The 24,344-nt window shown below is 45.4% G+C and overlaps 1 protein-coding gene across 3 annotated transcripts in view; it reads left to right on the plus strand.

Moving 5' to 3' along the window:
• The window catches only part of AFF2 (ALF transcription elongation factor 2), a 499,541-nt gene that overhangs the window by 383,714 nt on the left and 91,483 nt on the right, over positions 1 to 24,344 (plus strand). For all 3 annotated transcript variants that reach the window (XM_049704394.1, XM_033416854.2, XM_049704395.1), the window contains one exon: positions 9,034 to 9,130. In XM_049704394.1, the coding sequence (XP_049560351.1) occupies positions 9,034 to 9,130 (97 nt within the window). The remainder of the gene's footprint in view (positions 1 to 9,033; positions 9,131 to 24,344) is intronic.

The following is a 24,344-nucleotide window of genomic DNA, read 5'->3' on the forward strand; positions in this document are numbered from 1 at the left end:
AAAATGTGAATTCTTTATGCGTCGGCCTCCAGGAAATCCCATCTGCTGTGTCAATTCAGGTAAACATCCCTTCTCGACAACCTTTCTCTAGAAAGGGGTTTGAGAAACAGTTTAATGCACTCCAAGCTAAAGTGCTGTGTTATCAGCGGCTGAGCATTTGCAGTGCCTCAGATATCACTAAGAATTGGTCCCAGCTCCCATCGAGTTTAATGGAAGACACAGGGGCTGTCAGCAGGCACGGGTTGTAGGGTGCTTAATAGCAACTTAATATTTCAGTTGTTTTGAAGAGTTTCCTTAGATGGAGATTAATGGACCAGCTTGATAAAGGAGTTCTTTACTTAATCCTTTACCAATTAGAAGCTGATGTGGAGAGACAAGTAATGAAGTATCCTGTGTGATTGGGAGGTACTTGGGAGGAACCACAGGGGTTTCTAGTCTCTAATCAGCCGTGGTCGCTCTAAGGAGCCTTCATGGAACGAAATCTGCCTCGCTTCATCAGTCGGGAATGGAACTTGCGAGATGCGTCTCCAGAAAGAAAGGTTGAGTACGAGAGACACTCCTTCTGCCCTGGTAGCCAAGGTCCTAGTGTAGGTAGCCAAGCCGTGGGACAAGGAGGGGACGCTCATCAAGAGAGAGGGCCAGCCCAGTGTGAGGGAGTGTGTGTGTGCTTTGGAGATGGGCAGAGTTCGTGACATACGTTCAGTGCCCTCAGAGTGGCTGGAAAGACAGTGGACGAGAGGATCGTCCGTCAGTGTCCCAGTTCCATTGATTCTAATGCCAGCATGTCTGTAGAACCTGGTCCCTTCTCTCCCCCCAACCTGACTGTCAGTGCCCTGGCCCAGGCCACCACCCTCTGTTCCCTGGACTACGACAATGGTGGTCCAACAGGTGTCCGTGCTACCTCCTTCTTCCCGTCGATCTAGGTTCTTTGCTCTCAGAGATCTCTGCCTCTGGCTCTCCATGTCCCTCCTCTGCTTAAAAACCGTGGTCCTTTCCCCTCCCCGTCATTCTTCAGAGCAAAGGCAAGGTCCGGTCTCACCCCACCTACCTCCTTAGACTCGGGCCTGTTCGCTAGTGCCGACATGTAGTATATTCCAGCTAGACCAAGCACCCCACTCTTCCCCAAACCTCAGGTCTCTTGGTTCCTCTGCTTGTTCTCCCCAGGCTGCTCTTTCCTTCCTTCCCTGGCAGTTCATTCTGCCTTGGAGGCATTACTCGAAGGCCACTGCTTCTGGGTAACCTTCGCCAGACTCTCCGGGTAGACTTCGACGTTCCTTCTTTGAGTCCCTTCTTACGTGCCTCTGACATTGAACGTACAACATTACATTGTTATTGTTTGTTTATCAGGTCTTTGTGCTTCTTAAAGTGCGAGTTTATTAGGGGAAGGGACCATGTCATCCACATAGTTGCCACCCCAGGGCCAAGCACAGTCATGGCAAGTGACTGAGTGTTTACCAACCATCTTACATACATAATCTCATCTAATCCTCATACCAACCTTCTGAAATAGGTACTATTATTGTTTCCATGGTACAGATTAGGAAACTGAAGCTATGGTAGGTAACTTGCCCCAGTCCACACTCAGTATGTTTTAGAGCTGGGGCTTAAGTTCAGCACAGCCCAACTCCAAAAACTGTGCAACATTGTCTCACCCGCAAATACCAGGCCCAGTAAATGGTCTTGAATGAATCCCTATTACTCCGCATGGAGGACTTTCCATATCACCTAATATGACTCAAAGGAAATTCATTCAAGATGACACGTACAGTCCTACTGAAGAGTTGCACCATCTACTATCACGATGCATTCTCGGGATAGTTTTTAAAGCAAAAGATTCTCTTGTCCCCTGTGCAAGTATCCCAGCAGCTGTTTTCAGGTCCAGGTTGCTTCACTCGTTTATGATCTTCTCCAGGGAAATCCACTCTTAGATGTTTTTACACACACCCCTAAAAAATGATACAATAGCGTTTTGGCGTATGTAACATTCTTGAAAGCCAACTGAATTCTATTAGGCAGTCTGTCATTTGCATGATAACTTGAGTCCCCACATTCAGAGAAAATTACATAACCCAGAGAAATATACCAAGAAAATGAAACTCAAATTCAAAATAATGCCCATGGAGCAGAACATTGGTATTGTGCTGAATTTATGTGATCAATTCTAAGGAAGCCCAAGGATGAAGAGGTGGCAGTCTGATACAAGTCAATAGTCGTATACATGAAGGCTCACGTTATTAGCTTTGGCTTATGTATGCGGTGTAGATATAAATCCATGTATACCACACGTGCAGCTAGAAACAGGATATTTACTCTTTTATTTCCTACTGTCGCCTTGTCTTTACTCAGGACTCGAGCCAAACAGACTCTTCGGCATTCCCCGAATCTCTGAGATAGATATTCTTTTTATTCCTATTGCACAGAGGAATAAACTGAGGTTCAGAGGGGTGAAGTAACTCGCGTTCTCTAACTAAATCCTGTGAATATCCGTGGGGCCATAATTACCTCCAACAAATAAGACTCGACCAGATGATTGTTTTTACACTACGTTCCTCTGATCCCTGGGGTACCCCAGAGGTCGCCCAACCTGACTGTGAGCAAAGCACCGTGGCTTTAATCTTTAAGCATGGGTTTCTTATAAGATTTCACCTGGCAGGGGAGGATTCGTGTGTGTAGGAAAGTTTGAAAACCACTGGTTTACAGCAGGGGTCAGCAAACTTTTTGACGTAAAGGCTCAGATAGTAAATATTTCAGGCTTTTGGGGCCCTGTGTTCTCTGTCACGGCTACTGAACTCGGCCATTGCGGCACAAGAGCACAGGTGATATGTGCATGAATGGGTGTGGTGTGTTCCAATTTGACTTTGTTAACGGATAAGGAAATTTGAATGCCATATCATTTTCATAGCTCATGAAATATTATTCTTCTTTTGACTTTTTCTCAACCATTAAAAAATGTGAAAACCAGTCATCTTAACTCACAGGCAGTACAAGAACAGAGGGAAGGCTAGTTTGGACTGAAGGCCTCAGTTTGCCAAAACCTGGCCTAGATGGTCCCTAAGGGAACTCTCAGTTCTCTTGTTCAGGAACCACAGTAAGCACATGAGATGCCCACTTTCTGAAACCCTGAGAACGCCGTCAGCTACAGGTATCTTCTGGTCTCCTTCTCTGGTCTGTCTGCCCATGGCAGGGCGCATGATGTAGTTTGGACCCAGGCTGCGGGCCCACTGCGAGACACCAGGCTAGAGGTCCCACCTGATAGATCTTGGAGATTTATCTCCGTAGAATATAGTCTGGATCTTCCAACTATTGTCACTGCCTCAGCCCTCAGACTCAGAATTTCCAGGATCCCCAGTGGGGTGGTCACGGAATCTGACTTTTAAGTTAAAACCTTGAGAAAATTAAATGCAGCTTCTCCCGAGAAAAGAGCCTGAGCCCCTTCACGTCAGGGAAACAGAATGAATACTTTGAAAAATATCACAGCCTCTTCCTCGTCACCTGCCTTACTACCCACAAATGATTCGGTGCTGCAGAGACTACAAAGCGCTAGGTAGGGAAATATAGAATTCCGTGAGCGATTCTCATCAGGTCGCGTTTCATTCCTCCCAGCCTACTTTATGAAGAGGAAGTGTCCTTTAAGGAGTCAATAGGACTAAGATACTATTCTAGAAAAGGGCCCACGGTAAGAGGCTGCCTGACAAGAAGGCCCAGGTCTTCAGGCATCCCCCAGACTCTCTGGGATACGCAGCCCACCTCAGCTGTGTTATTCATTGGAGCCAAAGGCGACAACAAAACACTTGATTGCTATCGGCTCTGAATACTTATGGGGACAATGGTCATTTAAGCTAGTCCTCTGAAAGCCCCAAAATAGTTGGGACAAAAGCTATGGTTCTCAATTTTTGAGAGCCTAGAACCTGACCGGAACAGCCTCCTTCCCTCCCCTGCACGATGGAAATAGCAGCACTGGCTCTACCTCCCATCCCCGTTCCACGTCCAGTCTCCCACTGTGGCTTATAGAGAACAGGGCTCGGGCTACTAGACGGAAGCTACAAGACAGCACAGGGCAACTCCTAACTGGCAGAACTCAAAACGATGAAAGCTGCTGAACAGTAGAAACGAATGCCTAAAAGCATCAGACAAAGGCTGTGGCCGTACTTTAGGGATGTAGTAGGTATCTGCACCTGGTGACGGGTGAGACAAGTAGCACTCTAGGCACTTCCAACGGTAAGAGCCGTAGTCCACCTGCACATCAGCCACCAACATGGCAGCTACCTCCACTGACACCTGGAAGCTGGAATCCAGCCCATAATAAGTAATGCGCCTGATGGGCTGTCTGCCCAGAGGGGCACCATTTTGAAATTCACAGAAAGGCACTGTGTAGGCTTACAAGCCCGGAGAACCACTCAGGGTTCGGAAGGTTGCTTCTGAGCAAGGATTCCGTATCAACTAACAGCCTCCGAAGCCCAGTCTTACATACAAAGGTTAAAGTCACGTGTGTCTTGGAACAGCCTCCTGAGGGTGGCAGGCCCAAAGACAGTGCCCAAGGTGAGCACGGCGTCCAGTGGGGACCCTCCTTGGCCCCTTTCTCTGAATCTGCAGGTCGCTCCACAGCTATAAGGAGCAGGACGTCAGAGCCACTCTTTTTTTTTTTTTAAACTCTCGCTTGAAACCGTCTGGGTGTTTCCTCTTGCAACTGGCCTTCAGATATCCAGGGGATCTTAGGCACTCTGGGAGGATCTCAGGAAACCCCAAACAGCCATGATGTGTTTAGAACATTCTAGAGAATAAATCCAAGCCCAGAAACTTTCCAAACTCCTTAAGGATCTCTGAACCTCTCCTCACCTGGTCAGGGGCTTCCAATGATGCCTGCTAGCTGGTGCCTCTGCCAGTCTTTGAGTCACCGCCAGAGCTTTTTAAAAAAAAATTGTCCCAAACTCTATAGCACCATTGCTCAGGTAATAATAACAACAATAGCAATAATAACCAAGATGAAAGCAATAGCTACCTGTATTGACTCCTAGGCAATTTGTAGAAACTTTCTTTTTCTAATCCTTCCAAAAATTCTCCAAAGTAGGTATTATTGTTACTGATTTTAACATGTGAGAAAATTGAGATTCAAAGAGTTTTATTAACTCGTTCAAGAGAGCAAACCCATTAGAAAATCAGGTCTGTCTGGCTCTCAAGCCCTTGCTCTGAGGCTCACGCTGCCACAACTAAAGTCTTCATTTCCATAGAACCTTCCGGAATAATGTTTCTAGCTCTCTGTTTTTTCCTCTTCAAAATCACCTGAGCTTTCCGCTCTGTGAAGGAGCAATGTTTCTGGAGAGCAGATGTTACAGTTATAAGTAACATGGGGCCTGTCACACCGTAGTGTCCTAGGATGTCCCAGTGCCAAGAGCCCTCTGAGGCCACCAGGATCAGCTCGAGGCCCAGAGCATTAGGAACAGAGAAGACCCTGAACATGGCTCTCCTTTCTCCTCCAAGCCCTCCCCAGTCTTCTTTTTGTTCATTCCATCTCATCTGCCCCAACTTTCAGTATTGGAGCTTTTCTAGGACCAGGACTTTGTTTTGTTGACACAGTTTTTATGGACTACTTTACTTCTTAATACTCAAGAAATGGTAAGTCATAGTAAAAATAGAAACAGAGTTTTTGCACAAAGGCAGACCTCGTGAACCACTAGATCCGGAACAAACACCTGAAGTCACTAAGGAGGGCTGCTTTGTTCTGTTTTCATCCAATTGAAAAGTGGAAGCACAGTCGTTGTTGTTGTTGACGACCACACGCGTAGGCAGACGTTCACGTCAGCATGGTCTGTTCACATCTGGGGCTGTCCGGTGTGTGCTGAATCTATGGAATTATAACCTCATGAAAAGAGATTACCATTTTTCTGCCGGGACCACCTCAACTGCAATGGGCATGAATGGTGCTGCTATAATAATTAAATCCCAAATCTTTCATAATCCTCCACTTTCCCTAGAGTAATGTTCAGCATTAGCTATGGATGGAAACGCAAACAAGTCCATGTAGATTCAATAATAAAGCTTAATAGGTCAGGGAAGGGGTGGAATGAAATGAATGCTTAACACCTCCAGAGAGAGCGCATTAGTTTGCCTTCCCGGTGACTTCCTTGATCTGTGTTTGCCGGGACTTGAATCTATGCACCAGATTGTCCTTTATTAACCAGATCCGTACCAGGCTTCTTGCACGGGAGATGTTTAATGTCAATCACCGTACAGATTGGCTGCCTATTTGCAGAGCTGTACATTGGAGGGTCTTTCATTTCCACATTAAGATCTTACAGAGCTGATTGGAGAGTCAAATAAGTGCTGAGTTCCGGTCTCCACGCTCTGGTTCTAACTGAAGGAGGGTAGCCTGAAGACCCTGAGCCCGTTTGTGGATCCAGCTTTGAGACACTGACACGTTTCCCGAGTCACCACGGCTTACCTTCGGGTTGCTTGGCAAACTAAAATGAGAGGAGCAAAATCTCACTAAGGGTTGGCTTGTGATTACTTGCTAACAGTATTAATGCTGTACATTATTTCTGACCGTGGTGATGTTTCTAAACTAATAAATGATACCCTGCATTATTTTGCGTTTTCATAAAGCATTTCACATGCATTAATTCATGTTATGCTCACCACCACCACCGTGTGAAAAAGTTTAATTATCATCCCATGTAACGGATGGGGGACACAGATGAGGCGCAGAGACGGCAAATGACTTACCCAAGGTATCAGAGTTTATGATTCGCCCGCAGTTGAACCCAAACGTCTTGATCCCAGGTCAATATGTTTTGTTTTATTTTGTGGGGCTTTTGTTGTTGCTGTTGATTTTATTTCATATTCTGTCCTTTGTAAGTTACATCCTCTAGGAATACATTATATACTCTCAAGTTCTGGCTGGAGGTGGTCTGGGTTCCATGTTTGCCACCGTGATTTCCGAGCTGTGTGACCATGAACAAGTTCCCTAACCTCCCTAGGCCTCAGTGTTTCCATCTGGAACGTGGGACTAATCATTATCATTACTATGGGAACTTCCTTCGTAAGGTCCAAATCACAAATTACATGCTGCTGGTCAAATACTCAGCACCTTCCCTGACACAGAAATGGATCCTCTAAAGGGTAAGAATCATTTATCATTTATTTTGCCGAACACTTAGGTGTAAATTAACACTGTATTCACACACACACATACACACGTACACACACAGAAAATGAAGCCCAGCATAGGTTGTTTTTAAATGTTTGCGTTCTAAGCTTGTGAGAATGATACTGTCTTCAGGTAGCACAATGTGCTGTAAAGAATTATTTGTTCAGAGTTATAAACCCGCAGCTGCAAAAGCAATGCCAAGATACATTTTGTCTCCTCTAAGATCTTCCAAACATCCATTAGTCTCTTGAAGGACAGTCATAAATCCTGCACATTTCATTTATCTGAAACCAACTCTAACAACTGTCCTTCCCACCAATCATCCTTTATATCCGTCTTCGGGTTTCAGACCTCAGTGAACACATCCTGGTCTTATGTGGCTGAGCGTGAAAGTGGAGGAGCTGGGCTCTCTTTGGAGAGTTTCTGGAACCCACTCTGACCTGAATCTCTTTCTAACATTTGGACATAACCTCTGACATAACACGCTCCCCTATTTATCAAATTAGAAGCTGCCTTTCACTTTCCAGCTTCCCTTCTGGAAATAACACGTAGGTGGGAATCAGGAGGTGGGAGTTTTAGGACGGGCTCTAGCACTAAGTAGCTGTGTGACCTTGAGCAAAGCACTTGGCCTCTCGGAACCCTTCTTTGCTTGTCTGCAAAATGAGGCTGGTGGACTGTACCGTTTCTGGGAAGACGCTGTGCAGAAGGCAGAGGTAGATAAGGTACCGCGCCTGTGCACGTGGGAACTGGGGGCGGTGCTCGGGGGACAGCTGGAGCTGGCATCAGCCGGAGCTGGGGTGGGGAGAGGGAAGAGGGATTCTTCCTCAAAAGCTTTTGTGGCGGAGGTGGGATCTGACTGAGCCGTGGAGGAAAAAATAGGACTTCCAGAGTTGAAGAAGGGACTTCTAGCCTGGGAGCTGAGCCTGACGCAGAGTCTGGAAGCAAGAAAGAGCAAAGCGTGCTCAGAAACTAGTAATCAGTCCAGAGAGGCTGGGGATGAGGTCTAAACCTGCGTTTAAGAAATAAAAAATATTAACACCAGTTGGTCTTTGAAAGGAGTGTAACTGGAATTTAAGGTAATAAGTCACTCTTCCTGCAGTAGCTCAGACTTGGAGCTGGAGAGCGGGTGGCACTGGAATTAATATCCCCATAGAAACAGAAGGCTCTGTGTGCTCGATAAACAATTTTGAAAGTGCTATAGTTCATCACCCAAATTCAGACCACTCGTATTTTTCAGGTACCTTGCCTTAGGAGAGAAAGATTTCTTATCCACATCATGGGCTTACGTCTCTGGGATCAAATTTTACGGGAAGAGATGGGTCATATATCAAAAGGTTAATGACTAGCCATTTCTCGCCCAGCTATTTTGTGGCCACGGAGCTGCCACTGTGCAGGGGACACGGAAAGGCAGTGGAGATTCACCGGGCCATTTGCCTCTGCCATCGGAGAGCCCCCGCAGACTTTGACGACAGCCTCTAGAGCCGGGGGCCGCCGTCATGCCCCTATTCTTTCATGGGAGACTTCGAGCATCTTTTCCTGTAGAGATCCACCGGCACGTTCCACCTCCACAGTGACTGATCTGTACATTTATTACACTTTCAGTAGTAAAAATATATAGACTCCAGTCATCTCTGGAGATGCTGAAATAGTGCTTTTTTCCCCCCTTGATTTAGGGGAAGGTAGAGAGGCAGGATGTGTGCAGAGTCTGACAGAAATATACGAGCTCAAATATCTAATTAGCTGAAAGAATCTTGGTTCCCTCTGCACCTTTGACAGAATTGCAGCTGTCAGACTGGAGCTCCAATATTTTATCCTCGTCGCAAGATGTATCTGAGGATGATTTAGAAAAGACGCTTTTTAACGTCAATGCCACTCGGCTTTTTTTGTAGGATGCTTGAAGACGACCTTAAGCTGAGCAGCGATGAAGATGACCTTGAACCCGTGAAGACCTTGACCACTCAGTGCACTGCCACTGAGCTCTACCAGGTAGGACCAGTTTAGGGCTCGGTTTGGGACCCACGGGGAGGGAGCTAGAGGACCTGGAATGGTTTTGCCCTCCAGAAGCCTACCCGCTTCATCTGTGAACTTTGGAGAGAGGGAGAGAAGCAAGGGCAGGCATAGTGCCCTGGAACAGGTCGAATCAGCTCACACTTTCACATCTTTCCCTCTCCTGGACTAAGTGTGGTCTCGAGTGCGGTGTAACTTTCCTGTAGTGACTCCACCACGAGGCCTAGCGCCCACACTCATTCATTCGTTCCTTAGGGTATAAACATGACTGCTCCGTTCACCTTTCCCAGGGGCGCCACTTCAGGACACAGCTGACCGTCAGTGCCCAGTAGCTTGCGGCTCGCATGAACCTTCAGGCAAAAGGCATTTGGCAAAAACTTGCTGCTGCCTTGTTTTCTTCCATTCTGCATCACAAATATTTACAGTACTTACCGCCAAATTAGATGGCAAGAATGTGTGTTTTCAGCATTTCCAATGAGCCTGCACCTCTTGATTTGAAAAAGCTAGGTATCATGTATGAATCGTGAGAATGGCAGTGTAGTGCGTGATATCAGTGATGCTGATGTGTTTTCTCTGGGACAGAAAACTGTCTCGCGTGTGGGGTCCTCCTGGGTGTGCTGAGAGCCTCAAATAAGGAACACAGAAGGATCGCCTTTTTTTAAAGCCAATACCTGACCATGTTCTTTCTACCGTGAAATCTAAGTTATAAAACTGAAACCAGGGTGTTTCAAGGAATGCTCATGCACTAGTGTTTCAAGATAGTTAACAAATCCAGAATTCCATATTCACTAAATATTTTCTGAGGCGCCTGCAGAGAAAAAAGCTTAGGGAAGACTCTTCAAGGCTTATCTACTCCATTTTCATCTACAGTTTTTGACCGCACGAGAACTCCTACCATTCCGCGTAATTTTAAAATTGAGTACTTCTTAATGTTATGTAGCCAAAACTTCCCTCTCCCTTACTTTCTCCGCTTTATCCTGCTTGCATTTTGGATAATATGTAAAAACTGCATCTTTGCAGCTTTGGTGCTTTATCAAGAACAAACACAGTCGTCTCCCGGGGGCTTGTGGTACGTTTACTGAATGCAAGCAATCCCTTTCCTACCTGGGTCATGGACTCCAGAGCAAATGTAAAATGCACACTTAAATTCCCGTGTCTGCCATTCCTGCTTTCTGCATTTAATATGCCAGTGACAAGAACATTATAACGGGGCTTCCCTGGTGGCGCAGTGGTTGAGAGTCCGCCTGCCGATGCAGGGGACGCGGGTTCGTGCCCCGGTCCGGGAAGATCCCACATGCCGCGGAGCGGCTGGGCCCGTGAGCCATGGCCGCTGAGCCTGCGCGTCCGGAGCCTGTGCTCCGCAGCGGGAGAGGCCACAACAGTGAGGCCCGCGTACCGCAAAAAAAAAAAAAAAAAAAAACAAAAGATCATTATAATGGTAAATAACCCCTCCCCCCCAGTCCTAGGTCATTGATTTTGACAGATGCAAGATGACATTTTAATGAGAATGCTTCAAGCAAGTCATCAACAGTAAGTGAAGGTAGAGTTTGCATGTTGGCGTCTTCTCTATGTGATTACACAAGTGCAGTCTCCTTTTTTGGCTTCTCGAGTTGTTATTTTCTGTCTTTACCTGAAGAAGTGGCATCGGGTCAGCTGGCCTGAATCATCTGGGGTTTTAGGATGTATGCGGTGACCGTGTCAATGCCGAGGCCCTCGGGTAATCCCGGTTGGTGAGTGGGAAGCTCTCTGTGGCCCGCGGCCCTTAGCCTGCCACGCCTTCCCCACAGAGCTTCTCATTTGAAGGAGAGGTTGAACTGGGATATCTGAGGTAAGGCCAAATGACAGCTTACTTCCCCCTAGCTGGGTCCAGGAAGCAAGAAGCGGGAGCAAGGTTATAAACATGAGCCCTCGAGTTCCAGGACTAGTTACAAAGCCCGAAGCCTAAAGGCCGGGAGAGGATGCTTTTGCAGTAGCACAGGCCACGGTGACAGCAAGTTTTGGTGAGTCCTGGCTTTCTGAAGCCCAGTATTCTTTTTCCAATATGTGTGGATTGACACCATTTTCCTTTTTTGGTCGTGGTGGTAAAATCCACATAACATAAAATTCACCCCCTTTTAAAGTCTACAATTCAGTGGCATCTAGTCCATTCACAAGGTTGTGGATCCAACACCAGTTCCAGAATATTTTCGTCACCCCAAAAGGAAATCGTACATTAAGCAGTTACTCCCCAGCCCTCGACAACCACTCATTTCCGTGGATCTGCCTATTTCGTTTGAATGAAATCGTACAATATTGTGACCTTGTGTGTCTGGCTTCTTTCACTTACAGCATCGTGTTTTCTAGGTGCGTCCATGTTGTAGCCTGGATCAGTGCTCCATTCCTTTTTTATGGCTAAATACTATTCTGTCATATGGATATATACTGCCTTTTGTTCATCCGTTCGTCAGTTGATGGACATTTGGGTCCACCTGTTGGCTTTGCAGATAGAGTTCCCATGAGCCTTTGTGTATACAGTATATATTTTTGTTGAACACCTGTTTTCAGTTCTTTTGAATTGAATCTTTTAATTTTTTGCAGTTCTTTTGATTCTTCCCCCTAGAAGTGGAATTGTTGAGTCCTATGGTAATTTAGGTTTAACTTATTGGGGAACCACCAAAATCTTTTTCTTTTCAGGTGAGATAACATGGTGCCGCATGGGACCATCACATCTCCGGCCACATCTATTTGTGGCAGGATGATTGGAGGGAAAAGCATCCGAACAAATGCATTGGTACAATAAATGATGTGTCCAAGGGACCAGACCACACCATTGGTTTGAGCCGTCATTATACTTAGAGACGTTCTCAGAACCTGGTAGCTACATTCAGGCACGTGTGGTTCAATAAAAAAGCCATTAGCTTTCTGGAGACATCCTCAGATCATCTCATGCATAATCATTGCACCCAAATTGCCCAGATTTGGTGAGTACACACCAATCTTTTCCCCAAAGCTCTTAAGACCTAATGCTATGGTTTACAACATAAAGCATCCCAAGAGAATCATTGCAAATGCACGTATGAAAATGAAACACGGGGTGGAGATGTGTCAGTTTCTAATTTGACATTTCAGTCCCAAGTCTCTCGTCATCAGAACACTCTCCCCTCTCCCTGCCCCACCACGAGCACCCCCGACGGCAGTACTGGCCGTGCTGAGCGGGTCCTGTGCACAGACACCGATAGAACAATTAGGATGTGTTTAAATGCTAAGTATTATTCCTGCAAACGGGAAAATACAGCAGGAAGCCTGAAGGGGAGAAGCGTAATATACAAATTAAAGATGCCAAATTGTCGGCCACAGAGACTCGGGGATGTAAAATATATTTTTAACAAGATATTTTACCTTCTGGTGATTCTTTAAGTCAGAGATGCTCAATCACATACGCCCATAGTTTCAGTGGAAGAGCCATGGTGATGGTACCCTGAAAATATCTGTTGAAAGTTTGCGTGCTCTCTCCACATTCCCCATCGCATTTTGCTCCCTCGGTTGGGACTATTTGGGAAGCAGCTGCGTCCATGTGGCTTGGACATCAGTCGTGTGGCGCCGTGGAGGAGAGTGAGCGAGAGAGCACAGGCGTGTGGTCGAATGGGTTTGAATCCTGGCTCTGTCACTTGCTGGTTGACCTTGGGCTCAAGACCTAAGTATCTGTAACACGGAGGTTAACAGAGGTAGCACTACTTCACTGGGTCATAGTGAGGATTCGGTGATTGAGTGAGTGAACACAGGCCAAATCATTTGACACTACGGTTGGCACGTAGTAAGTACTCACTACTTTACATCATCACCGTCATCAGATCATCATCATCGTTACTACTGTAGTGACGATCTAAAAAGCCTCATATTTGAGAGACTAGATCCATTACTTTCCCTTTTCTTGTAAGGAATGGGATGTTAAAGGGAGCTGCTGAATTAGCTACTTGGTAAACAGCCAGTATGTGGCCAACTTGAATGAAAAGATTCTGTCTTGTCCTAACGTGTATTAGCTGTGTGCACCTAGCCATGAGGAACTGTAAGTGTGGTCGTTGAGTGCATATGGCTTTTGCAAACGTATGGTCACCAAAGGGGATGGGGAGGGATAAATTAGGAGTTTGGGATTAGCAGATACACACTACTATGTATAAAACAGATAAACAACAAGGGCCTACTGTATAACACAGGGAACTCTACTCAATATCTTGTAATAACCTATCATGGAAAAGAATCTAGAAAACAATATATGTAAGTATAATTGAATCACTTTGCTGTACACCTGAAACTAATACAAACTGTAAATTAACTATACTTCAGATTTTTTAAATGGTTTAAAAAGAGCATGGTTTTTGGACTAGAAAAGCCTGGACTTCAATCCCAGCTCTGTCACGTAATAGTTGCATGACATCGGGCAAGTCACCTAACATCTCAAAGTCTCAGATCTCTCACCACTACACTAGAATAAAGTGCTGTCGCCTAACGCATTGGAGTACTGTGAGGACGAGATGAAGATCGTGTAGAAGAAAATGCTTGGAAAGCCACAAACGCTACGCAGATCGGAGGTTGTTCTTCCTTATGGCCCTTTTAAACATTAACTGGAAGCCCCCTCTTTGGGGTCCATTGGTAAATAGATCTTGCCCTTCATTTTGGCCTTGGTGCCCAGAGGGATCTGCTAGGAACTGGGTTGAATGTCCTAACTGCACCCGAAAGACATCCATTGGGTATGAATGACGTTTCCTCCCCTCTGAGCTCTGACAAGTTTTAACCTAGACATCCCAGGAAGAAAGGCCAGGTTGCCAATGACACTGCACCAAGTCCTCCAGGAAAATTATGTGTCTCTGAAAAAGAGTTTTTCTTCAAAGGACTGACGTGGGTGGAGAGCTGAGTCATACCTTCGGATCGCAGTTCTTATTTCTCTTTCTGAGTTCTCACTGTGCCCTGGAGAAAGGCTATAACGGTCTGCTGTGACACTCTACTCTCACCTTGGTTCTCTCTCAGGAACTTCCCCTGAATGGAAAATAAATAATTACTTAAAGTTGACATCGGACATTGGAATGTTCCAGAACAGTGTTTGAATTGGATGCAGTGTTTTGAACTTAGTCTGCGTGAACATACGAGTTGCAGTACGTTCTGTTTTGTTTTTGAAGTCAGCTCTCAATAACAGGGTTGGATGTACAGCAGAGTGATTCAGTTATACACACACACACACACACACACACACACACACACACACACACACACATTCTTTTTTGTTAATGAACTATATTTCAATAAAAATTTAAAACAATAGCATGGTTGGGATATGGGGGTCTCCGTGATGTCCATTAGCCAGCTGATTGCGTTTTCCTTCTCAGCTGCCACTCTTGGCATCATAAATATGAAACCCAACCCTGGCCTTCTCCATACAACAGTTATTGAATTGCCATTTTCAACCCAGTCATGCACGGCAGGCAGCGATGCTGTGACGAGTCCCCTGGGGTCTGGCCTGAGCACAGCACGATCCAGTAGGACGGGCTTCCTGCATGTGCCTCGGCGTGGGGTTCTCTGCACACCCTCGCCCCTCATACCACTGAACCTGCAGTTTTCCTTTTGGTGCATTTTTCTTCTTATGTTTCTCGGGATTAAAAGAACTCCTGAAAATGAGGGGTTAAACCTGGAATCAATTTTCATTTACAGCTGAGAAGCAGTTATTGATGCTGTGTTTGCAGTTCAGTGAAAGATCTAAAGATATAGACCTGGTGCTTCTCTTTCAATATGAGTAGCCTAATCCGTCACAAATGTTTTTTTAACAACAAAATTGTATTGACAGGTTTATTAAAATTGTCATCTTTGAAGTTTTAACCTATCCACAATTTGACCTATTCCAAAGGCTTCTAGAATGTGTGGTGGCCCAACTCCAGAGCCCCCTCCAGTACACATTCATAGAGCCAGGTAAACATCTCCTTGATGTTTCCTTGCATGTTATCCTGATGTTTGATTTACGCAGCTTGAAGCATGTAATGTCTCTTATACCCTGGCAGCAGGACGGTCTGTGATGCCTGGGTTTTGAAGCTGGGTTAGATCCGGACACGGCTCTCCCGTGCCCTAATCATCTCGGACTGGTGTTAGCAGCATCAGACTTTAGCATTATAAAGCCCATAAAAGAAATAGGTATTGTTAGAAATGGCCTTTAGGGAATTCTAATAGTAATACCATCTTATGATTAATGTGAATGAAACTGAAACCTTAGGTGACTTCATTTAGCCCAGTTAGAAATTCCAAAAACGGGCACTATGGCTGGAAATGCTCAGTTAGTGACCAGGCTCAGCTAAAGGACTCTATAGATAGAGCTTGGAGTGGTGTGTGGGTGCTTTAAAAACAGAGCTGGACAATTTCAGTTTGCTTTGAGCACAAAGACATTCTAATGAGTTGTGTCTGGACGTATTATCGTAAGTAGCTCCGATGTACCCAATTTTATTTAACCAATCTCCTTTCTTTTTCTGCCAAGGGATTGCCCTTAGAAATGTGGTACTTAATTCAAAGCATGTTACTGGGGACGTGTGGACTTTTCTTTTTTTTTTGGACTTTTCAACTAGATGCTAGTAGCAGAGCTGCACCTCAAGCCTGTGAACATTTACAGAAAAATATTGTCTTCGAGCTTTTAATCCAGGTTCTTGATTTGGGTTTTATACTTGATTCATTTTTGTTTATTTGTTTTTGTTCTTATTGTGGGACCAGCTCACTGGCTAGGTTGTTCTCTGATAATTGCATATGAAATGAATTACATGGTAGCAGAAAATCTGAACATGCTGGCAGCTTTGGGATGTGTTCCTTGTACTTGGGATGCATACTGAACTTTCCAAACCTAGTGGCTAAGTGAAATTCAAGCCCACTTTTCTGTTTAAAGTTTGCTAATGAAAAGGGGGGCAATACAGTTTACTGCTGCTCTCGGCTGGCCCCTGATGCGCTACAGTGAATTCATTCGTTGTGACAACAGATACTCTTCCCTGCTATAATGCTTCCTATATTTTAGCCACAGTTCTTCTCTCATCGCGCTGAACAAGTTGTTACCTCCCCAAGGTTTCTCTACATTTCCATTTACTTTGTTATCAGCAGAAAGGCTGGGGAAGGCCTCTTCCGTAATGATATCAATATAGCACCCACGGCAAGAGAGGTCAGCCCGTCAGGGCTGTAGAAACAACAGATGGATTAGGATGAAACCGGGTGCGAAATAACTTTGATAGAGTCTTTTAATGTAAACAGTTTATCTGCCATTGCCTTTCATTGAAATGCCCCACAAAATGTGATGGCGTTTGGGCTGTGAAGGCTGCAGAAGGTAGCAGAATAAAATCCATACGGATATTTTAATTTATTCATTAAAGACAGGAAAGTAAATAGGATAACATATAAGGTTAATAGAATAACATTGGCCTTCAGAGTCCCAAGATTGTGTTTTCCATTTGACTGTATTAGCATAGAGACTAGATTAATAAGAAATTGCTTAGGGCTTGTATGATGTGATTTTTAATATGCTCCAGGCAAGTCTATGACTGTTTAGAAACCTGCTTGCTGAATTTTTTCATTGTAATTAGGTCTTCTTTTAGTGCCAAATATTTTGACTCGTAATCTCCGTAGATTGCCTTCTTATTGTAATCTTCATAGAATGCTTTGAGCACACAGGTGCAGAGGAGCACAGCGTTCGCACGCGTGTCATGTCCGTCACTGCTGATGACCGGATACTGACGAACAACCACTACCACTTAGGAGGTGTCCATCTATGAGCATTTCCATCGCAAACCCAATGGCTGTTTTGCTTAGCGTAACACTTTCTCACCATGGCCTTAAATCACACGTTGGCGAGGATGTGCTGCTTGCCCCAAGGTCCAAGTGGAAACAAAAATGTGTACAATTTGTCCTTTCAGAAACGATAACTCTCCAGTAGGACAGGGATGACCACAGCCTTTTGTCTACAGAGAGCACACGGCACATATCCGGCGCTGTGCAGAGGGTGGTAGGGGGAGTAGCAGCCACCTGTGGGAAGCTGAGAATCATTAAGTCAATTGGAATCAAAGTGCTGGAAAGAACAGGTATCACCGTGTTACCCTTGTCGCTACCTCTGGGCTGCAGGAAATGGCTGGACAGCATCGTTCCTCTCGCCACTCCCATCCCCACTCTGTCTTTGGTCCAAGCTTGCTCTTTTCCTTAAGCCCCTTCATTGCCCCAGTTTGGGTCCCAAATCCATGGCTGCAGCCTGGAGGTTCTGTCTTAGTCGTCAGCTAACAACCCCCAGGCAGTGTACCACGTGTACCTAAGTTTATTGGAGGTGTCCACGTTTTGAGTTCAATCAGGGTTCTAGCATCTGTTAGAGCAGTACGAATGTCTCCAGTAATAAAACTCTTTGCCAAACTGAAAATGTAAGATTTTGAAATTTAGATGCTGGCTTGGAAAAATGTTCTGGGGCTTTGGTTTAGGGCCTAGGAATGCTTGATTCTGTTCCCCAAATGTCTGCCATCTGCTGGAAAATCTATCAGGTAGGCTGCAAACGCCCAAGGATCTTGTCAGGAATGGAAAGCAGAATCTGTCTTCTTAAGCAGATGTATTTACTTATTTCTATTGATTTAGCAAGAGCAAAGAGCAGAAGCATTGTAAGCACACAGAACAGGTATCCAAATTTGAGATTAGCTAGCGATCCTAGGTTAAAGATTCGAAATTCAAGTGGGTGGGCAGATAAAAGCAGCAGACCTTTCCAAAACGTACGGCAGGGCGTAACGCACGTATCATGAAGTATCTCATAGGATCTTCGGAACATTAGATCTAAACATTTATAAACTTGCTAATAGATCTTATTTCTTGCTAATGGAGGTTGACTCCACAATGGGGGTTCCATATTTATCCCTGAATCGTATATGTATATATATATATATTGTGTGTGTGTGTGTGTGTGTGTGTGTGTGTGTGTGTGTGTATATATATATATGTATGCTGAAATACTTGTGTGTGTATGAAAACATAGACTACCAGACCTTAAAATGACCACAGAGAGTCTTTACTCCAGCTGCCTAATTTTGCCAACAAGGGCACTGGGGCACAGAGAAGTCAGTTGTATTGTGAAATAACAGAGAATATACACATTGGTCTCTGGCCCTGGTTCCCAGCACAGAGCTCCTAAATCCCTCATAATTTCCTCAGTAATAAAAGCAGTAGGCGCATCTTTTGTTCTAGTATTTGGTCTTTGACCCTGGTTCCTGACCCAGGGTCCTAAATCCCCTGGAATTTCCCGGGTGATAGGAGTGTCTTTTGTTCTAATGAGGTGACTCTTGGTGGGCTCCTGGATGCGGGCCGGCTGGTCACCAGAAAGACCAAGCCACGAGTGGAAGCTTGGCATGCCCAAGCCCACCCTCCCATCTTTACGGAGCATGTATGGGGTTCGTGGAGCTTCCAGGGTGGCTATTGGAACCTCTGATGTATAAGCCGATTGATCAGAAGCACAGGTGACAACTTGGGCTTGAGACTGGCATCTGAAGTGGGCGGAGGCAGTCCTGTGGGACTGAGCCCTTAACCAGTGGGATGTGATGCTCTCTCCAGGTAGACAGTGTCAGAATTGAGTTAAATGGCCGGGCACCTAGCTGGCGTTGCAGAGATTTGCTTGGTGTGGGAAGACCCCACACACATCTGGCGTCAGAGTGTTGTGAGTGTAGTCATAGTGTGAGAATAAAGGAGAAACGAGGGTGGAAGGATTACTGGGTTTTCTAATACAGATTGATGATAAAAATGGATGTAGCGTCCTTGGCCAGAGTATAATATGCTCTAAAGGGACGGAAAGCCTGAACACACTAGTCTGCTATTACTGAAGGTACGTCATCAGTATTCACTCCCATGTAGGTTTTGGCATACTTAGATTATTGGGTACCTACTAGGCACTAAGAATACTCTTCCCGTTTTCCTCGTTACACACAGTAGAGAGAGAGCCTCCATTAGGTCTTTATCATCTCCCAGCAAAGGACACGTGTCATTTTGCGAGGGGTGCCTCCCAGTACCAGAGGCAAGAAGGCTCGGATTGGCTGGGGGAAAGAAAATTGAATTTTCAAATCCACAAGCCCCAGGGGAACAGAATAACTGAGTGCCACTTACCTTGGCCCTTCCAATGGGCAGAATAAATAAGCCAGTGCTGAGCTGCTCTGCCTCGTGTCTCCGTATTTACTCCACTTAGAGAATGATTAGTGTCGACAGATGAGTCTTAGGAGTGAAACGTGCTTCTTCACCAAAGACAGTTCATTTTCATTAAGTTACAATATATCAAAACCTTGGTTATAAACAAAATCACCAGTTGACAAATGCATCTTGCTAAAGGGTTTTGTATCCAGCAAAAGAGTCAGCCTAGAGGGAGCAAGCCTTAATGGAATGCAGGCACTACTGAGTCCTGTTATCGCATCATCTCGGGGCCAGACACGCAGAAAACTCCTACACATGCGGGGACAAGTAGGACCCGCTATGAGGCCTGTATTCAACTGGCCTTGGTAGGGTCTTGAGCGGCAGGTTGGGTGAAGTTGATCAGGAATTCGATGAGCCTGGGGAAGCTATGGGGGATTCATGATCAAAGGGAGCATAAAATGGGGTAACGCTAGAGAGACCAGCGGCCCAAAGGAGAGGCAGTGGCTGTGGTCCCAGTGAGAAGTAGTAAGTCTCCAGCAAGACCATAGCTGCAGGAAGGGTGAGGAGGGGGCACAGCCTTCTGCCGGAAAGCACGATGGAAATGTACCGTCTGGACCGCTCCGTACTCCCTCCTCGTTGGGGCGTGAATTCGAGCCTCGTGGGCAGTTGCAGGACGGATCCAGATGCACACGGTCCTGGAGCCCAGCTTTTCCTCCAGAGGCCTCTTCTCTTCTCTTCACAGAGCTGGGGACCCGCCGGCGCTCCCTCATCCCCGGAGCAGTGCTCAGGCCTCTCAGACTCTACAGTCAGCCCCGATTCTTTTACCCAGCCCACGTTTATTAAGTGACTCTCAGGTGCCGGACACCTGGAACAAATTTCCTCCAGTCTCTGCCCGTCAAAATTTTAATCCTGCCCCCATGGTGTCTAGCACACGCCTACATCACGTATGCATCGAAAACAATGAATTAAATTAAAATCGGAGAAGCCCAATACTCTAAAGCTAGGGAAGGTGTTTTTGCTTCTTTCAGGTTCAAGATTCAAATACAGGATGTTTCCATGTTCCCTCCTGGGCACTCATCCACCAGAGGGTTAAACATAGTGGGAAGTGTCTTCCTAGAGATTGTCAGAAATTCAGGCAGGCATCCAGGTGTTGCAAAATGCTGAGTGACATTTTCTCCTGTTAAGCTGCAATCCTGGGTGTGCGTGCGTGCTGCCAGCCGATACCTCAGCCCGTAGGATAGAATGTAAGCCTCTTGATGTTTTCCTCATTCCAGTGCAATCTATTTAAATGCTGTAATTAAGCAATTCATTTTTATATTTGTGCAAGTGCTCTCAGGATACGTCTCTTTAATTGACTTAACCCATTCTGTAGGTATTGATTTTCGACCATCTGAATACCCTAATGACGAGTTCATTTGTTAATAGAGGAGTTTCTCTCCTGAACTTAGCAATCAATGCAGTTTACCAGTACCTGCCACTAAATGAAGGTATGGCTGTGTCTCGCAGAGTTGCCCCATGAAAAATTAAAGGTAAAACATAGAAATACAAAAACCAGTGCAATCGATTGCTCTTCTGTCTTCTTTCCATAATGCGTAGTATCCAGTTATTTGAAACTATCTGAATGATTGACTTTTCACTTTTTATCAAGAAATGTATTGTATACATGCAGTTTGGGTGTGTCTGCTAGTAGAATGCCAGGAAAAAACATATCAACAGGAAATGTAAAAGGCATGCAAAACAGTGGTAACAGAATCGCATTTTATGCTTGACCGACAGTATGATTATTGATTACGGAGGAAAGCAGTGCCTGACTACGTGGCCTTGTAAAATGGGTCCATGGCTCCAGTCTCTCTAGGCCTCCTAAGTGCTCACTTTGATGGTCTCAGCAGACCAACAGACCAACATATTGCACTGAGTTTGTTTTCTGTCAGTCTCAGGGGGGTGTAGCGTCGTAAGTCTGGATATAAATGTTCAGGGCATGCGTCTTAAAAGCCCCCAAATGTTCTCCAAATATTTTTATGAATATAGTATACTTGTCTATTGGACTAAAGTAACAGTTCATGATATGTAATCACTGGGGCAGAATCCCCTTACCGAAGAATTTTGTAGAAGTTCAGTCAGTATATAGAATGTGACTAGCAAGTTTCCACTTTATCATCTGTAGCATTTTCTCCCTAAAGAAATAGGATGTTCTGTCTGCCCTGGAGGATGGGGCTCGATAGAGAGCCACTCTCCTCCCTTCCTTCCTTCCTCCCTTCCTTCCTTCCTTCTTTCTGTTTTTTCACGGTAACTACATTTGATGGTTCATGGAATTCACTGTGGCCCTCGAGTCACTTCAGCTTTGGCGCAGCCGTGTAACAGAAAGACAAGGGCCTTCTTCCTTTTAGGAAGCTAGATTTAATGAGTGAGCAACTCCAAGCGTGTCCTTAGCCACATCATCCCTCCCGAGGAAATAAACTCGCTGCTTAGCAGGATACCAGGAAGAATACAATGCTGGTAATGAGACAGGAATTGGCTCGTAAACAGCCCTTGGAACGAGATGAGCGTCTTCTCCCTGGGACTATAATTTCTCAAGCTGCCATATCGTGGAGGAGGTTCACTGAGGGTAAGCATCCTCAGGGCTTCCCAACCTCAGGGGCAAATGTTAATGAAGAAGCAAAGAGCCCTGCGGATGGAGTGGGTGTGAGAGGAGGGATGGCTGATGAAGAAGTCTCTGCGAAAAGAACGATGCTTCCTAGGCTTCCCTGCAGGAAGAGAGAGTGTGAGGGGCAGTAGCGTGCGCACTCGGGTGTCCTGACCTCTCTACCACCAACACCAATCCCAAGAAGGTTCAGGGCAGAGGCCTGTGTGAGAGGCCCTGCCCGGGCTAGGCCTGGCAGGATCTAAACACATCAGAGTCTTCATCGAGTAGGACTTTACAGACAGAAGCATTCTGTTCACCCCAGAACTGCTTCTGATATGGAGAGAGGAACTGAATGGCTTCTGTAATCCTCGTTGGAATAACTGCATAGATTTGATACTACAGCCTGGCCACTGGTCAGAAAACCCATCAACTCTCTGGCTATAAAAATGTATAAATGCACCATAAGTCCTGGTTACCAAAGGGGAAAAGGGGTGGGGGAGGGATAAATTAGGAGTTTGGGATTAACAGGTACACACTACTATATATAAAACAGGTAACCAACAAGGACCTACTGTATAGCACAGGGAACTATATTCAATATCCCATAATAAACGATAATGGAAATTTTTGAAAATAATATGTATCTGAACCACTTTGCTGTACACCTCAAGCTAACACAACATTCTAAATCAACTGTAGTCCAGTAAAAATAAAAATGTACGTGCTGACGCCTACGCGGAATGCGGTCGCATTCAAGATGCACTTTTTTGCTTAGCGTGCTGCGGTTTCTAGAGCACTGTCATCGATGTTGGCTACTCACAACCACCCTTGATGTAGACAGAGCAGGAATGATGGTCTTCATTTTTAAAATGAGGAAACTGAGGCTCACAGGCGTTGGCCGCATCGCTAACGTCATGATGATACGAAATGGCGAAGCTGGTAGCAGAACCCAGGTCTGTGGATTTCTAGCACAGCACTCTTTCCACCTGTGGCCCATTGCATCTTGTTGCACCCTATTGGAGTATGTTTTTTAACATCTTAATTTATTTTATCATCCTATCTTTTTAAATATTTATTTATTTTTGGCTGCGTTGCGTCTTCGTTGCATGGGCTTCTCATCGCAGTGGCTTCTCTTGTTGCAGAGCACCAGCTCTAGGCATGTGGGCTTCAGTAGTTGTGGCTCACTGGCTCTAGAGCGTAGGCTCAGTAGTCGTGGCGCACGGGCTTAGCTGCTCCGCGGCATGTGGGATCTTCCCGGACCAGGGCTCGAACCCGTGTCCCCTGCATCGGCAGGTGGATTCTTAACCACTGCGCCACCAGGGAAGTCCCTTTATCCTCCTATCTTATGTTGGAACTTCCTTGATGGCAAGATAAGTATCGTGTTAGGGAAACGTGGCACGAAATAAGTAGAATATAGGTTTTCAAAAGCATATAGACGTTACAAATTAAAGCAGCATAAGTGTTAACTATCTAGCCTCCATTTTCCAATCAGTTTAAATTACTTTAATGTATGTTTCTAAACTCAAAATCAGCTGTAATCCCAATATGTAACCCTCTTAATGCTTGGTGGATCACACTGTATCATTTCATTTTGAGTTCCCTCCTTTTGCAGGGTATAGCACATTCTTGAACATGTATCTGGAACTTGTATAAAAGGAAAAGAGGAATTTTCTCCTTGTATATTTTCTAGACTAGTTCTTTTACCTTAAAGCCATATATATTTTGCATGCAAATAATTCACTTAACTTTTCTTCAAAGTCTCTTAATAATTCCTTATAGCGTGCTTAAAACAAAGTCAGGGCTTCCCTGGTGGCGCAGTGGTTGCGAGTCCGCCTGCCGATGCAGGGGACACGGGTTCGTGCCCCGGTCCGGGAAGATCCCACATGCCGCGGAGCGGCTGGGCCCGTGAGCCATGGCCGCTGAGCCTGCGCGTCCGGAGCCTGTGCTCCGCAACGGGAGAGGCCACAACAGTGAGAGGCCCGCGTACCGCAAAAAAAAAAAAAAAAAAAAAAAAAAAAAGTCAAATTACAGTGAAAGTGGAGATCGCAAATGGTGAGCCGTTTCTCATGCCTGGCGGACACCCCCTGCAACCATTTCATTTGGAGGTGAGCGCACAGGAGGGTGACATGAGAGCATCTCACTAAAGCTCTGGGGACTCTGGAATGATCCTGGGTTAATCTCCAAAGAAAACCTCTCAGCCTATTTTCCATCACTATCCAAGCAACCCGGAAAAAATTAATTTGAATGAAGTTATTTTCCTATAATGACTGTATAAAAAGACATATGTTTCAAAGAAACTGGCCTTGAATGTGATTATGTGCCTCCTGATTAGAGAAAAATAACTGGGTCTAAGTGACAGTCTCGACACACAGAGAAGAGAAGACTTTTCAGAAAACATGTCGCTGAATCAAAGCTAGGCTAAGCAATGTCACT

The sequence above is a fragment of the Orcinus orca genome, chromosome X, assembly GCF_937001465.1.
Source record: "Orcinus orca chromosome X, mOrcOrc1.1, whole genome shotgun sequence".
NCBI lineage: Eukaryota > Metazoa > Chordata > Mammalia > Artiodactyla > Delphinidae > Orcinus > Orcinus orca.